Source organism: Vidua chalybeata, chromosome 26 (assembly GCF_026979565.1).
Source record: "Vidua chalybeata isolate OUT-0048 chromosome 26, bVidCha1 merged haplotype, whole genome shotgun sequence".
NCBI classification, from domain to species: domain Eukaryota; kingdom Metazoa; phylum Chordata; class Aves; order Passeriformes; family Viduidae; genus Vidua; species Vidua chalybeata.
The window spans coordinates 3,567,995-3,582,508 of NC_071555.1; the positions used below are offsets into that span (position 1 = coordinate 3,567,995).

General features: G+C 41.2%; 1 protein-coding gene across 1 annotated transcript; it reads right to left on the bottom strand.

Moving 5' to 3' along the window:
- Window positions 1-1,381: 1,381 nt before the first annotated feature.
- Window positions 1,382-7,019, bottom strand: SOST (sclerostin). Its single transcript, XM_053965410.1, has 2 exons — window positions 6,800-7,019; window positions 1,382-3,273 (listed from the first exon to the last, which is right to left on the bottom strand). Exons 1-2 carry the CDS (start codon window positions 7,017-7,019, stop codon window positions 2,852-2,854), a joined length of 642 nt encoding a protein of 213 aa, XP_053821385.1. The 3' UTR covers window positions 1,382-2,851.
- Window positions 7,020-14,514: the final 7,495 nt, after the last annotated feature.

Here is a 14,514-nt window from a genome sequence, read left to right on the forward strand (position 1 = left end):
TCTCTGAAACATCCTATATTTTGATTTTTCCAGCTGTTAGCAAAACACTATTTCCTGTTCCTCTCCTGGTAACATAAATTGCAAAAGTGGTGGTTGGAGATGACTGTTTCAGGAGAAAGATGACAGAAGGCCAGTCATGTCTGCAGACTGCTCATCTCATGCACCTCTAACCTGTGCTAAAAGCAGTGAGAAGTCACTGCCAACAGGATGGGTGTTGAGAGGAAATACAGCATAAAAGGACTCTTCACCCACTGGGATTCTTGTAAAAGCTTTTATGGCTTGCAAAGAATGAATCCTTACATTGTGAGTCAGAAAAATTCAAGATTCGGAGTGGCAGTTTAAGAGCACGAAATACTGACACTTTTGGGAGACAAGAAGTGCATGGGACATGGTTTTTGGGGTAAGAGGACCTCTTCTAGGTGAAATATTTGGGAGAAAGACATTCCTGGCTCACCTGAAGCAGGCCTGATGCTTCTGAATTGCCTGAAACCCAGGCTGGAGTCTGAGATGAAGTGGAGCAAGTCTCTTTCACTGGCTAATCACAATATTTAAAAATCAATATTTCATTGACTTCAGATGCTTGAGAGACTGTGGAGCATCTTTCCAGAGAACTGAGCTGCTTTTCTCACTTCAGCACTGCTTGCAGTGCTCATACTGAATTCTGAAAATTAAGCCTCAAGTGTCAAATTCGTGAAGGTAAAGATAAGTTTGGGAAATGTTGCTGCAGTTGTGACAATGGTTTCTTTTGGGTTTTTATGTGATGTATCAAGTCACAGTAAGGAAAGGACAAGTTATGTACTGGTTGTCTTGAAAAAGCTGCTGATCTTTACATCTGCATTGAAAGACCTGCATGTGCAGCCCAAGCTCGGTTTTCTCTGACTTTACTGGAAAATGTTTCTTAAATATTAAATGAAAATGAGCATAGGTCTACAATACCAAACTGTAAAAAATTTTAACTGTTGCTTGGCAGCCCTTGCAAGGGGATTCCACACTGTTTTTCTTTTTTATTTTCTTTTTTTTTTTTTTTTTTAATGAAAGAAATCTGAAGCAATCAGATTTCAACCAAGAATTCTTGACTGAGAGTTCACAGATTTATTGTTTTCTTTGGTGGCTTTATCCAGTTGTGAACACACAAATCAGGAAATGTCTGGGGGAAGCAGAAATGAGAATATGGAAATAATTCTGAGCTACTCATCTGCCCAGGAAGAACTTTTCCATGAGAAACTTCCTGTACCAGAGCAAGGAGCTCCAGGATGGAGGTTCTTTAGGGATGTGTAGGTTGGTAGAATTAAGGATCTCAACACTTTTGATCACAGAAACTGGACTTGACACCCTGACTGTTCTGTAAATCCCTGGCTTTGCAGGAAATCAGCTTTAGACTGTAACTGAAAATCAATGAGTCTTTCTATAATTAATTATTGTTTCTACTTTATTAACAATGTATTTAAAATTTAAAATAACAGACAAATATTTTTAAAGCAGTATTACTTCTTGTTCTCTACAAGTTAAAACATTGCATAAATAATTTTCTGGAAAAAAATAAATACGTAATTCACTCTCTGAAATGATGCCTTTTCTCTCTAGGTTCTGGTCCCACATAAAATAACTGAAAAATCTATCAACATTTCAAATTTCCACAGTTTATATTATTTCAGCATAAATTCTACAGGATGTATACAGTATGTGACAATTCACTTTCTAACAATATCCTTTAATGTAAAAACACAAACATTAGTCTGAGTGTTGAGAAGCTAAGTAAAGGAAAGTTGCTGCCAAACGAAAGACTTATCAAAGCTGCATAACCTAAAGATTTTTCTAGAGGAATTAATGACTTAGCAGAGGCTCACTTTTAATGCAGAACCACCACCTTACTGACAGAGCTTGGTTTGCACAGTTTTAGTGCTACAGAGTGTGTGGCCAGATACTCCAAACCCTACAGAACAGAAAATGTAAATGGATGTATCTAAGCTGATATTAAAGTCAAACATGTTCTAGGAAATAAGGAATAATCAGTATATTCTATGTTGAACTATGTATAATGTTAGCTGTTTACAGGACAAACATCAGTGAGGTTATCTGGTTTGAGTGGAGCATCTTTTTCATAAATCTGCTCCACTTTGGAGGATTTGTTGAATTGTCCCTAAAACAAATCACTGTTCTTAAATCAGTATGGTTTTAGTAGCCAGATCTCAGTTTTGAATTTGTCAAGCCCATAATCTTTTAATTAAAAGTATGAAATAGATTTGTCCCACTTTTACTTCTGTTTTGAGAACACCAGTGTCATATTTTGGTTTCTGCGTTTGAAAGGAAACACGTGGTGCATGAGGACATCTGATATTGTGTTAATTTCCCAACAATTTGACTTCATTCACCATCACTTGAAATCCCTGCTACCCCAAACTTTCTAGGGCTCCTTCAGAGAGTGCTGACTCTCCTGGTGCTTCCCTAATTGCAACCTTGTCCTGCATCCTTGACCAGGAAAGGGATCCCAAGAAAGGGATCCCAGGAAAGGGATCCCAATATTCTTTTCACATTAAGTGAGTGGAATGATTCCTAGCAAAGTGTGATTGTCCCCACAACAGCTTCACTCTCCTCTGCCTTCCTACTCGTGCAGGACACACAAACTGGCATGGACCTCCAAGGGGTGCCTCCAGCTGCCTTTATCTCATTCTCTTATCAGACCATAAGTGCTACAATCTGATCGATTTTTGCCTATGTGAGCCTTTGACCCAGCTTAGCAGAAGGAATTGGAACCTACTGCAGTCAGAACATCATGCTGTGGCCTCTGAGTGCCTTTTGATGGTTTAGAAAACATCCGGAGCTGCTGGTCTGTGTCACCCAGAGCCACCCGCTAATAGGCATTTTCCAGCTCGTGCTGGTTGGATTTGCCGCTCCTGGCTCTGGAGAGATGAGGCTTCTTGTTCTTCTGGGGCCGGACGCTTTCCTTGCCGAAGTCCTTGAGCTCGGACTGGTTGTGGTAGCGAGTGTAGCGCTTGCACTTGCAGGACGTGGCCGCTCGGAATTTGTAAGTCCGAGTCTCCTCCTGGGGACAGGCCATGAGGACGCGCTGGGTGCGGCTGTGCGCGGGGATGCAGCGGAAATCCAGCGCGTTCTGCCGCCACCACTTGCCGCGGCCGATGGAGTTGGGCAGGAGGTGCGAGGGCTCGCAGTGGCCCGAGCACAGCAGCTCCTTCACCGGCTTCAGGCTGCGGCACGGCCCGTCCGTCAGGAACCGCGTGGTGCGCACCTCCCGGCAGCTGAACCCCGCGGCATCTGCGAACAGGGAACGCGTTAATTCCTGCTCCTGCCTTCTTTCCTGCTCCTGCCTTAGTTCCTGTTCTTTCCATGATTCCTGCTCCTGCCTTAATTCCTGTTCTTTCCTTAATTCATGCTCTTTCCTTCTTTCCTGTTCTTTCCTTAATTCCGGCTCTTTCCTTAAATCCTGCTCTTTCCTTAATTCCTGTTCTTCCCTTAATTCCTGCTCTTTCCTTAAATCCTGCTCTTTCCTTCTTTCCTGCTCTTTCTTTCATTCCGGTTCTTTCCTCAAATCCTGTTCTTTCATTCCTGTAATCCTTCATTCCTGTTCTTTCCTTCATTCCTGTTCTTCCCTTCATTCCTGCTTTTTCCTTCTTTCCGGGCTCTTTCCCTGCCAGCTCTGAGAAAGCACCCACCAACCCCCTCTACACTGCACTGTGGGTGGGAAGGAGCACTTGGAGGGAATAAAGGTGTTTTTAAGGGCTTATTTTACTTCTCATTATCCTCCTCTGATTTTGGTAGTAATCAAGTCACCCTGTACCTCTAAGCCAAGCCTGTTTTGCACCCACCAAACCCCCCCATGCCCTGTCTGCCTGCGCTGTTGGTGGGAAGGAGGAACAGTTTGGGGTAATAAAGGTGTTTCTAAGGGCTTATTTTACTTCTCATTACCCTCCTCTGATTCTGGTAGTAATAAAGTAATTTTGTACCTCTAAGCCAAGCCTGTTTTACCCTTGGAGTGTTTTTCTCCTGGTCCTTATCTCGAACCTCCAAACCTCCAGCAACCTCCAGCTCAGTTTATCTCACTCTCTTATCAGACCATAAGGGCTATAATCTGACAGATTTTTAAAAACATTTTCTCTCCTCTACCCAGCTGTGCAGGGGAGGGTGAGCGAGTGGCTTTTGTGGGTGCCTGGTGTTGGGCCAGTGTCAAACCACAACAGTTCCTGTGGCAGATCTCTCTCTGAGCTAGACACAAGCTGAATGACTTGGACAGAGCAGATTTTCAGAAGAAATATCTCAAGGGCTCATTCATGCAGCTCCTGACTATTCAGCTACTCCAGCTGTAAGATCTTTGAATAACAACATGCAAATTGGTGAATAAAATCCACCAGGTACATTTCGTGTCAGTGATGTATGTTGGGGGGGGGGGAATAGAGCAGCTGGGAATTTTTGGCAGTATTCTCCTGGCTCCATTTACCTGTGGGCAACACCTTCCCCCAGTGCTCTGGTTTAACTCGATTGACTTCAGATGTTGACTCCAGATTTAAATTCTTTTGCAACAAAAAAGTGTTCCTTAAGTGGTTTTTAGCTTGCATGATGTGTTCCAGGTTAGAGAAATCACAGGTAACAACAGCATTAAGGAATTCCCACTATTCAGGCAGCAGCTTTTCCAAGTTTCCTGTTCGCTGTGGTAATTCCACATGTCCCACATAGTTCCCCTGAGAGCTAGAGGCATCTTCTGGCTATTAGCAACCTTACAGATTTTTTCCTCTCCTTTTTCTCAATGGATAATTCTAGGCAAATGAAGCACTAGAAAAGACAAGATTTCTCAGCATTAACTATTTAGAAACTTCCCAGTTGTAGGTGCATAACTTTTCCCACAAGTGGCTCTTCCCAAATTACATCCTTGGTTAATTGACTTGTTGGGAAGACACAAAATTTAATTTTTAAGTGCTTATCAAATAACTTCATCTAGAAGTTATTAATCTACATTAGTTATTCATCTACATGAATGTTCTCTCAGTCAAAAGGACAGATTTAACTCAGGAGCACTGTGGTGGAAGCCTTCAAAGGTCAGCTCACAGAGAAGGCTGTGTCTGTTAGGCCCATTCTCCTCACTGTGTACAAGGTTTAGTTCAGCAAAAAGGAATTCTGACCTTGAATCATTACTGACAGAACAGTATTTGTACAGACATTTTAATTTTTGGTTTTCCTGTGAAGTACAGAAACAGGACTTTCAGTGCTCAGATTTATATTTGTCAAAGTGTATTTATATTTGTCAAAGTACAGCTAGCAAGGGTTCATTTTTTCATTAATGAAATTAAGCAATCCTTGCCAGCTGTGACAAAAATCCTGGCCACTGAACTCCACGTGCACTTCAGTCTAACACTGCCAAGTTCCATAACCATCTAAGAAAATTCTGTCTGTCAATAAAAAAATGTGTTGAATAAGGTGTATTGTACCTCCATAATGCACAGGCAGTTAAAAATCCAGGCACTTGCCTCAGCTCTGTAGGTGATATTATCTGCATTTATGTCCTGTCCTGTGAGTGTGCAGGTGCAAAGTCACTCATGGTCTGGTGCATATGTTCCAGAAAGGTCTGCCCACTTGCATCATAATTTTGATTCCTTATGTTAAAGATGCCAAAATAAGTATACAAAACCACTGTGTATCTTCAACAACTGCCCAGTCTCCTTCAGTCTTGGATTTCTTAACTTAATGTGCTTTTCACTTTGAAAAATATGCACCTGTCAGTGGGGCAGGTTCCCAGCTGATGTCAGAGCAGTAAGAGGCTAAAAAATGAAGGTGTTGAGATGTGGCAAGAAAACCAACTTGCTCTGACCTGGTGGTTGGTGGGGCTGCCTGGGAGGAACAGACTGCTCCCCCTCTTAGGAAATGAGAAACTTTTAAGGTCACACACTTAAAAGCATTACTTTTTTTTCCCCTTTCTTTTAAAATATTGATAACCCTGTGGTTTTAAATGCCTCAATGACAGCTGCAGCAGAAATTCACAATTGCCTTCCAGTTGTCCCCAGAAAAAGGAGGCTGGCTGAGATCTGCCATGCACAACAGTGGAAATTCTCAGTTTGATCTGTGCCTCTGTTGCTCTGTGCTTTATGCTGTGTGTCTGGAGAACCAAGCTTGCCCTATTTTCCAGCGGAAAACTTTTTTAAAGCTACCTTTCTCTGTTTGGTGTTAGCTTTCCATCTTCTGTCTCTCCTCAAAAGGCTGATGTCTTGCATCACTGCTAAAGTTAGACACTTGGTGAAGTGACAGTGTATCTTGAAGCATTTTTGGCTGCTGGAACCTGGCTGAAGATCTGTCTGTTAGCAAAGGACAGTGAGCAGCACACTTCTCTCATTTAGCTGAACAAAACCTCAATGTGCCTCTTTTGGTGTGTGATTCTAGTCACAATTGGTGTGGATGTTCCTAAATTCCAGAAATTTATATTATTGTCTCCACTGTCAACCCATTCCCCCATCCTCATATTAAAGAGAGAAAGATAACTGGTGATATTTCCTCACAAAACAAAGAGAAGTGTTAAGTAACATCTACTATAGGTTTTATGTATTGGAGTTGTCTGCAGAGAGCAGCTGGGCAGAGTAGCAATGCTCAACAGAGAGATGATGTTTGCATCAGTAAACTCCAATATATTCTTTCTAATGTTTATATTCATACTTCTTCAACAGTAGATGTAAATCTCTATCACTTAAAGCAGCTGGGCCACACTTAAAGTGTTAATAAACAAACATAGATGATAACAAAAATTCTTTTACAAATTGTCTGCTAGGATCCAAAACAGTAATAATGATATTTTTCTTACCATTAAGGTCTGGAGCTTGTTGTATGTGTCTTCCTCCATGTTTTGCCTGATTCATGGTGTTGTTGTTGCTGAAAGTCGGCTCCATTGGTGTTTCTGTATTTTCAGTGATCTCAGGAATGATTTCTGTAGCATCATTTTTAAACATCTGCCACCCTTGCACAGAGTGAGATGTGATTTGTGTCAGGACACAGACAGCACACACAGCCCAAGGGATCTGCATGGTCACAGATCAGCTTTTCAGCACCCTGACAGCCTCAGATCCTGGGCAAAGGCACATTATTCCCCTTTTTAAAATCCCTTTTAGAACCAAGCCAGCCAATGACTATACACAGTGGGAAGGGCCAGACAACTCATTCATCTCAGCTTTTGTCAGTGTGAAATAAAATGGGTGTGTGGGGGTGGGTTAGTGACAATATTTTACAACTGTTATGCAAAAACTTCTCTTATCTACCTCCTTTTTGAGCCTGGCAACAAAAGGTGATAGACAAGACTACAATGAATTGCAACCTGACAAGCCTTTGTGCAGTTTTACTAACAATGGTGTAATTAAAACCTGCTTCTGCCTGCATCCATATCTGAAACTTTGGCTATTGTCTTTTCCAAGGGTTTTTCAGACTTTTTACATTTTGCTGTTGTTATTCCTCTTCCCTTTGCTCGCTGTATAAAGTGAGCAAATCTAGAAACTGTAGTTCAGGTATTCTGCTTTTCAGTCTCTGCAGGGAAATGATTAGGGTTAGGGTAGTTTTTTTTGTCTCCTTTCCAAAACAAGGAGCTCTACCTTTTGTTTCACAAATACACTGGAAGAAACAGGGAAGAGCTTCATTTCAATATGAGAAGTTATTGTGTTTACTTTTCCTTAAAAATAGTTTGCTTGGAATGTGTTTTTTAAATTAAACAGCCAGAATGTTGTACATCATAATTTTTGATGTGCTCTTTCTCACATTTTTAACTCTTGGGAAAAACCACCTAACACGTTTGCATTTGCTTTAAATTCATTGCATACTCCTACTTGTGTGAAGTGTTGAATACAGGACATTTGCTTGTTTTAAACACAAGACCTTGGCCAGACTGATTTCCAGCCATGGAACAGCAACAAAACCAACCAACAAAAAGAGAAAAATCAGGACTTTAGGTCTAGGGTGTTTATGCCTAAGATGTATTCATGTATCATGTTTCAAAATCTCAAATATGGTATTCTTCCTTGCAAAAACAAGATGATAGTGATGAAAATATCATAATTTCAGTGTCTCAAGACCACATACACTTTCAAGTGATTGGCAAATGATCTTAGGCTAAATACATTAGTCAGAAAGCATCTCAGCCTTTAGGAAGGTTAAGATACCACACTGAGCTTGTCACAGCTTCTGAAAACAAAATGTTTGCTTGAAGCAGTACAGGGACACGTGTGTCCCTGCCATGCTTGTCACAGACTTCCTCAGGAAAATATTTCCTGTAGAAGAGATTCCAAACCCATTCAGTCTGACTTTCCCCTGTGACTGCAAGGCTCAGAATGGTTTGCATTCCATTCTGGCAATTCCCCTGGTGGGGTATGGAAAAGAGGTGTCACCAAATGTGACGTGGTGTGCTGTCCCTTGGTGTGCCCTGGATGATGAAGAGCAGCAGTGACTGGGGACATTTCACCCCTTCATCCACACACAAACACCCCCAGCAGCTGCACCTGGCACTGAGGCTGAGCTTCAGCACAGCTGCTCTCTGCCATGGTCCTGTCCTGAAACACTGCCATCTGAAATACACGGGAAGGTGCTTCCCTTCCTTGTTTTTTGCTCAGCCAAAAATGAGAAATCAGCACTCTCAGAAGTGCTCTCCTTTCCAAATACTCCAAAAATTAGAAATCAGCATTCTTAGAATTGCTCTCCTTTCCAAATACTCCAAAAATTAGAAATCAGCATTCTTAGAAGTGCTCTCCTTTCCAAATACTCCAAGGAATGTCTAAAAGAAATCATGCTTTGTGTTTCACACTACAGTGTGCCCTCACTGTCAGTTCCCCTTCCTCCTTTCCTCCAGCCCACACCTCAGGCATCCAACCATCCAATACAAAACCAGCACACCATCTCAGAAATGACTCTGTTTTTATGGAGGAAAACAAAACACTATTTTCTTTCTACAAGATTTTTTCTCCTCAGCCAGTCAGGAAATATTCTTAGCACATTCTTTAATACAGACTGTTGTCAAATAATTTGCCTCCTCATTATTTTTTCTCTATAATCATCATCATCAGTGGCACCGATTATCTTTAATTAACTTCCTCTTTTTGTCAAAGCAGTTAATGATGGTCTCACGAATACAGGAAACCAAACTCCCAACTATTGCAATTATTCTAAGCATAATTTTGCTTACTTACATGTAGTAAATCTATTTTTGGCTTAGAGCTAAACTGAACAAGCCGTGAAGGACTCGAAGTCCTGAAGGACCAGGAACTAAACAAGGATTTTGGTATTATTTTTGTCAGACAGGAATACCAGCATGTGTGGGTACTCTCCAAGAGAGCCTTGTCCAAAGTGACAGCACAGCTGGGAGTACAGCTGGCAAGGAGAACAGGAGAGCAGAACAAAGCTGAGTGCTGGTAGGCACCGAGTCCTTGCTACCTCTTTACTCCCTTGTTTAAATGCCTTCAGAATTGTATGCATCCACCAAAGCTCAGCTTCTGTTAATTTCTTTTCATGTAATATTCCCAAAAGCTATTGTTGTTAGTGCAGGCCTACTGGAGAGAATCTCATTTAGAGTAATCAACTGTCACATAAAACATAAAAATCTTCCTGATGTAGCTTCTCCCAAGTACTTAAACAATCAATCCCCTGTATTAATTGCTACATATTAATGGTTATTATATAATATATAATATATATATTGTATAAGAATATATAATTATATATAATAATGGTTATATAATAATACTAATACTAATACTAATACTAATAATAATAGTAATAAACTACTATATTTATCTGTATAACCCACACAGAGAAATAATACCAAAACACTTTCTGAATGAAAAACCAGAAGCTATATTTAGCTTGTGGCTTAAAACTTCTTGTCCATAAGCTAGGAGGGCAGCCTAAGAGATGCCAGGAACAACCCCAAATCTCAGACATCCAGATTCTTTAGCTACAAAAACATTCTTCCACACCCTGTAGCTGCTTGCCTGCTCACAGTCCTTTCTGCAGTGCTGCAGTCCCCTCCCAAAAATTTGATTTTTGTACTGTTAATGAAGCACAGGAAAAACCAAAAAGAGTTGTCAGGGATAGTGTTCTCAGAATGAGCCCTCACTACCAGGGTGGGGCTGACACTGGACCTGTTGGATTCAGAGCTGAGCTGCTGTCTCTGAGCTGAACAATTCCATCCTCAGCCACGTGCTGTGGTCTGTCCACAGCCAGGGCCAAACCCACGCAGGGAAATGGAGTTGTAGAAAATGCTCAAAACCTAACAAAAAGGTCACGCAGTATACATGTCTGCAAACTTTAAAATAAGAAATACTAACTTAGAAATACCATAAAATAAGGCAGATATTGTTGAGAAATTGATATAGAAACAAGTTTCAAAAGATAGCCTTACAAAAAATATTAAATGCTTAAAAAAATAGAACTATAAAAATGCATTGTAGCAAGACCCACAAAAAGTAATTTTAGATGATTAAAGCATTTGCAGCATGGTGTAGCTAAAGCTGATCAGCCAAGAAATGCTTATAGTGTACTGTAATTAAGAAATAGTTAACCTCTGATTGTGATGTCATGAATTATAACATCTGTATTGTCTCACCCTTCTCATGAAACGAAATATAAAATAAAAGTTTTTAAAGCACCTCTCAGTTGCCCCATCTCTAAGTCAAGAAAAAGCTTTGTCCAACACTTGCTCACTGCCCACCAAGCAGGACTGGGGACAGAATCCCAATGGTCATGGCATGAGACAAAGACATTCTAACAGGAAAAGCAGAAGCCACGTGTGCAGCCAAGCAAAGGGAGGCATGAACTGCTCCTGTGGGCAGTGGCTGTGTTCAGCCAGCCCTGGCAGAGCAGGAGCTCCACGTGCAGCTCTTACAGGGGAGAACCAACAGCAGCACTGCAGGCTGTACATGCTGAGCATGGTGCCAAATGGCCTGGGCTACCCATTTGGCCCCTTGGGCTCAGCTGTCTCCCCCCATTTTCTCACCCCCCAGCCCCTCCCCAGCAGAAAAGGCCTCAGCTCTGTGTCAGCCCTGCTCAGCAGTAACAAAAACATCTCTGTAAGATCATCACCGTGCTCAGCACAAACCCAAAACACCGGGAATAAAGTGAACCCCACCTCAGCCCAGAGCAGTGCTCTGTTCCAAGGAGGAATCAGAGGCAGCAGGAGCAGGTACCAGGAGTTAACTGCCATCTGTACACGGCCTGAATCCACTGCTGCTCCTTTCTGAACTCAAGCACCTATCCTGAAACGCTGGCACTGCAGCACTGCAGTGCAGGCAGACACAGCTAAACCAGTTCCTGAAACTGGTTCAGTCACTTCCAGCTCCAGGTGCTCACCTGCCCACGCCTGGCCAGAGAGGTTCTGCTCAGCATCCCAGCCCAAAGCTGTACAGGTGCAGCTCCAGCCTCTCCGTGGACAATGGCTCAAACTTCACACACTGCCCAGGAATTCTGGTTTTGACACGATCAAGAACTTTGCTTCTCAAACAGTTTGTTTGGTTTTTTTTTCCATGATGCAGCCTTTCCCAATCACATTTCAGCTGCCTCAGAAGAATTCTGCACTGCCACAGACTACAGAGTGAATACAACAGTCTGAACACTGTGGTGTGATCTCCTGCAAGAAGCCAAAATGAACGGATTCTTATTATTCTCTACCAGAGACTGCCAAGTCATTCTGGTAGCTTGTCTTTTTCAGTGGTAGGAATTCACTGGATTCACACAGCAGCACAGTTCAGGGATTCAGGGATGACTCTCCAGGGAAGGATAACAAGCCTACAGCTCCATCTGGTGAGCCAGCCAGCCAGCAACATCAGCATACAGGAACTGCAATTAAAACACCCAACCAACACTTCATTATTTTCAGGATTTATTTGCAGAAGAAATTAATAGGACACTAATTCTCACCAGCAAATCCTTAAAAGACACCTCTCAGGCTTGTTCTGTTTCTAGTTTTACTCACTGGTGAAGCCCAGAAAGTAATTTTAGAAGAAACTTCTGTGCTAAACTAAGACAGATTCCACTAGATAGTCTCTGTGCTAAAAACATCATAGCAAACTAGCAGAACTAATATAAAATTTAATAGAAGGTAAAAAGTTCTGCTTCTGGCATGAGAGATTTAATTAGTTCTGGACAGCAGAAGGCAGCTCAATGAAAGTATCTAAATGATGAAATTAAACATTGCTAATATTCTGCTGCTGTTCTTTGCTGAGGAGGAGGATGTATTTGACACAAATTTGTTTTTCAACTCAGAAACATGCAGCATTATTATTATTATACACAGTGCCTTTCATCTCCAAGGCCTTTTATGAAGATGAGTTCTCACATCACCAATCATAATTACTGTAGAAGAAAAGGGTGTCCAATTTTAATACAGCCTTAGCACCCAAAAATGGAATTACAATACAATGTTTTGTGGCTGCTAGCTCTGCATTCAGATGCCATTCATTCTAAGTTTGAAATAACTTCATGGGCTGTTCACTTTTCAGCAGTGCACCATTCTCTCATGAAGTGTTCCTGGCAGTACTGTGGTGCAGAGCTGCATGCCAGGTACAACTCCTATCCACACTGCAGCCCCACTGCAGGACCAAAGGATGAACAAAGAACTACAAGATGTTATTTTTGCTTTCAATCTTAATTTTCAGTTACAGACTTCTTTCCTGTACTTATTCATCAGCTAAGAAAGATTCAGTTCAGTGTGAGTAGGTGAGTTTTTACATGCAGCATCATTTTACATGCATCATCATTCTGTCCATCTGGACTTTCATCTTTGTTCCTTGTTGTAAATGTGAGTAGCTTCTCCCCTTCCCTCTTTGCCCCCTCTCTAACTTCACTAACTCTTAAGTAGAAAAACCCCTAAGGTATTGCATTTTCCTTCATTGGGCTAGACTTGGCATGGCAGAGATCTTTGTTCCATGACAGATGGATATTTTACAGAGACACCATCCCTTCTCCACAGTACCATCCACACAGAAATCACCACACTGCTATTCAGGATGAACACATTAATGTCTATCCTGATTACACTACTTTAGCTGTGGCCAGGAACTATAAACTCCAAAAGTAGAGTGTTGCTGTTTGCAACAAACAGTTCTTTTAAAATGTACCTTCCTAAATTAGCATTCTTGTAAGGAAGATCTCACAGCAAAGGGCAGGTGCTCAGCAATTTCAGAGGAATAAAAAGCTCCATTTTCCCCAATACATTCTCAATTTCATATTACAAGGAAAGCAAGCTGTCATTCTCATGTTTTATATAACCTTTCCTTCTACAATCAGGAAGAGAAATTTAGAAGTTTACAGCATATCATTGTGGGTAAGAGACATACAAGATCTTCCTGGCCAGAGGAATTTGCAACATGACTGTACTTGGAGAGCAAGACTCAGAGGAAGGGTATGATCCATTAATGGAGCAGTGCTCTGACATTTTAACTATTTTTAGCCTGCTCTAAAAGCAGAAATGGTTTCGTTGCTGAGTTGCCTGTCAGTAATTTTAAATATGATATACTGTCTCACTTTTAAAACCAATTTATAATGTTGTCTTACTTATGCCTCTCCACCCTTATATTACAAAACATTTGCTAAATCAGTTTTGTTATACTGAGACAAATGGGCCAGAGTTACCATAAGAGTGGTCAGTGTCCCATGAAGGAAAATATTATCTTGAATATAAGAACATATTCCCCTGTTTTGATTTTCAGTATTTCCTGATACTGACAACTACAGAAACATCACCATAAGGTAAACAGACTCAATTTTAATAAACCATTCTGGTTCCAGTCTGACAACTACCAGCCTTCTTACAATCTACTGAAGAGTAACAAAGGTCTAATGCCTAATGGTTCCTTAGCTCTTTAATGGACTGGAATTTTGACTTCCACGTAACAGGTGAAAGATAAAGTGCATCCAATGTGAATTTCCCTTTTTCTTCCTTATAGTGCAAATAGGTGTTAACAATATATGGTGTGAGACAAGACAAAAAAAATAATCCATGTTTATAGTAAAAATTTTAAAAGGGTAATTTATAAATTAGACTGCAGTATGAAAAGTCAGCATTGTAGAAAAGGTAAGGCCAGTATTCCTATTTCTAAAGCCACTACTCCTATTTCACACAACATGAAATTAGTAACTGGGAGTTTTGAAGAAGCAATTAGTCTACTCCTGATTATATGGATCAATGGGAGAAAGCAAACAGGTGTGTAAATAGCTAGTGGGATTGACTACTGCTTGTTATTACTGAACCATCCTGATTCAAAGCAAGCACTGAATACTGACTGACTGTGGAGATGTGACAGGCAACACCACACAGAGTGCTCCTCCACTGTCACTTGAAGGACATAACAGAGAAAAGGCTCCTTGATGTGGCAGCTCCATCCTGTGGAAGGAAAAACAGGAAGACTGGAGCTCAAGCAGAATAATCACCTCTGGAGTTTAACTTCAAGAACCTTACCTTGCTGTCCAGAGCCTCCAATGCCACTCCCACACCTCCAAACCACACAGCCCCACCAACAGCAGTGAAACAATGCAGGCATGTCCTTT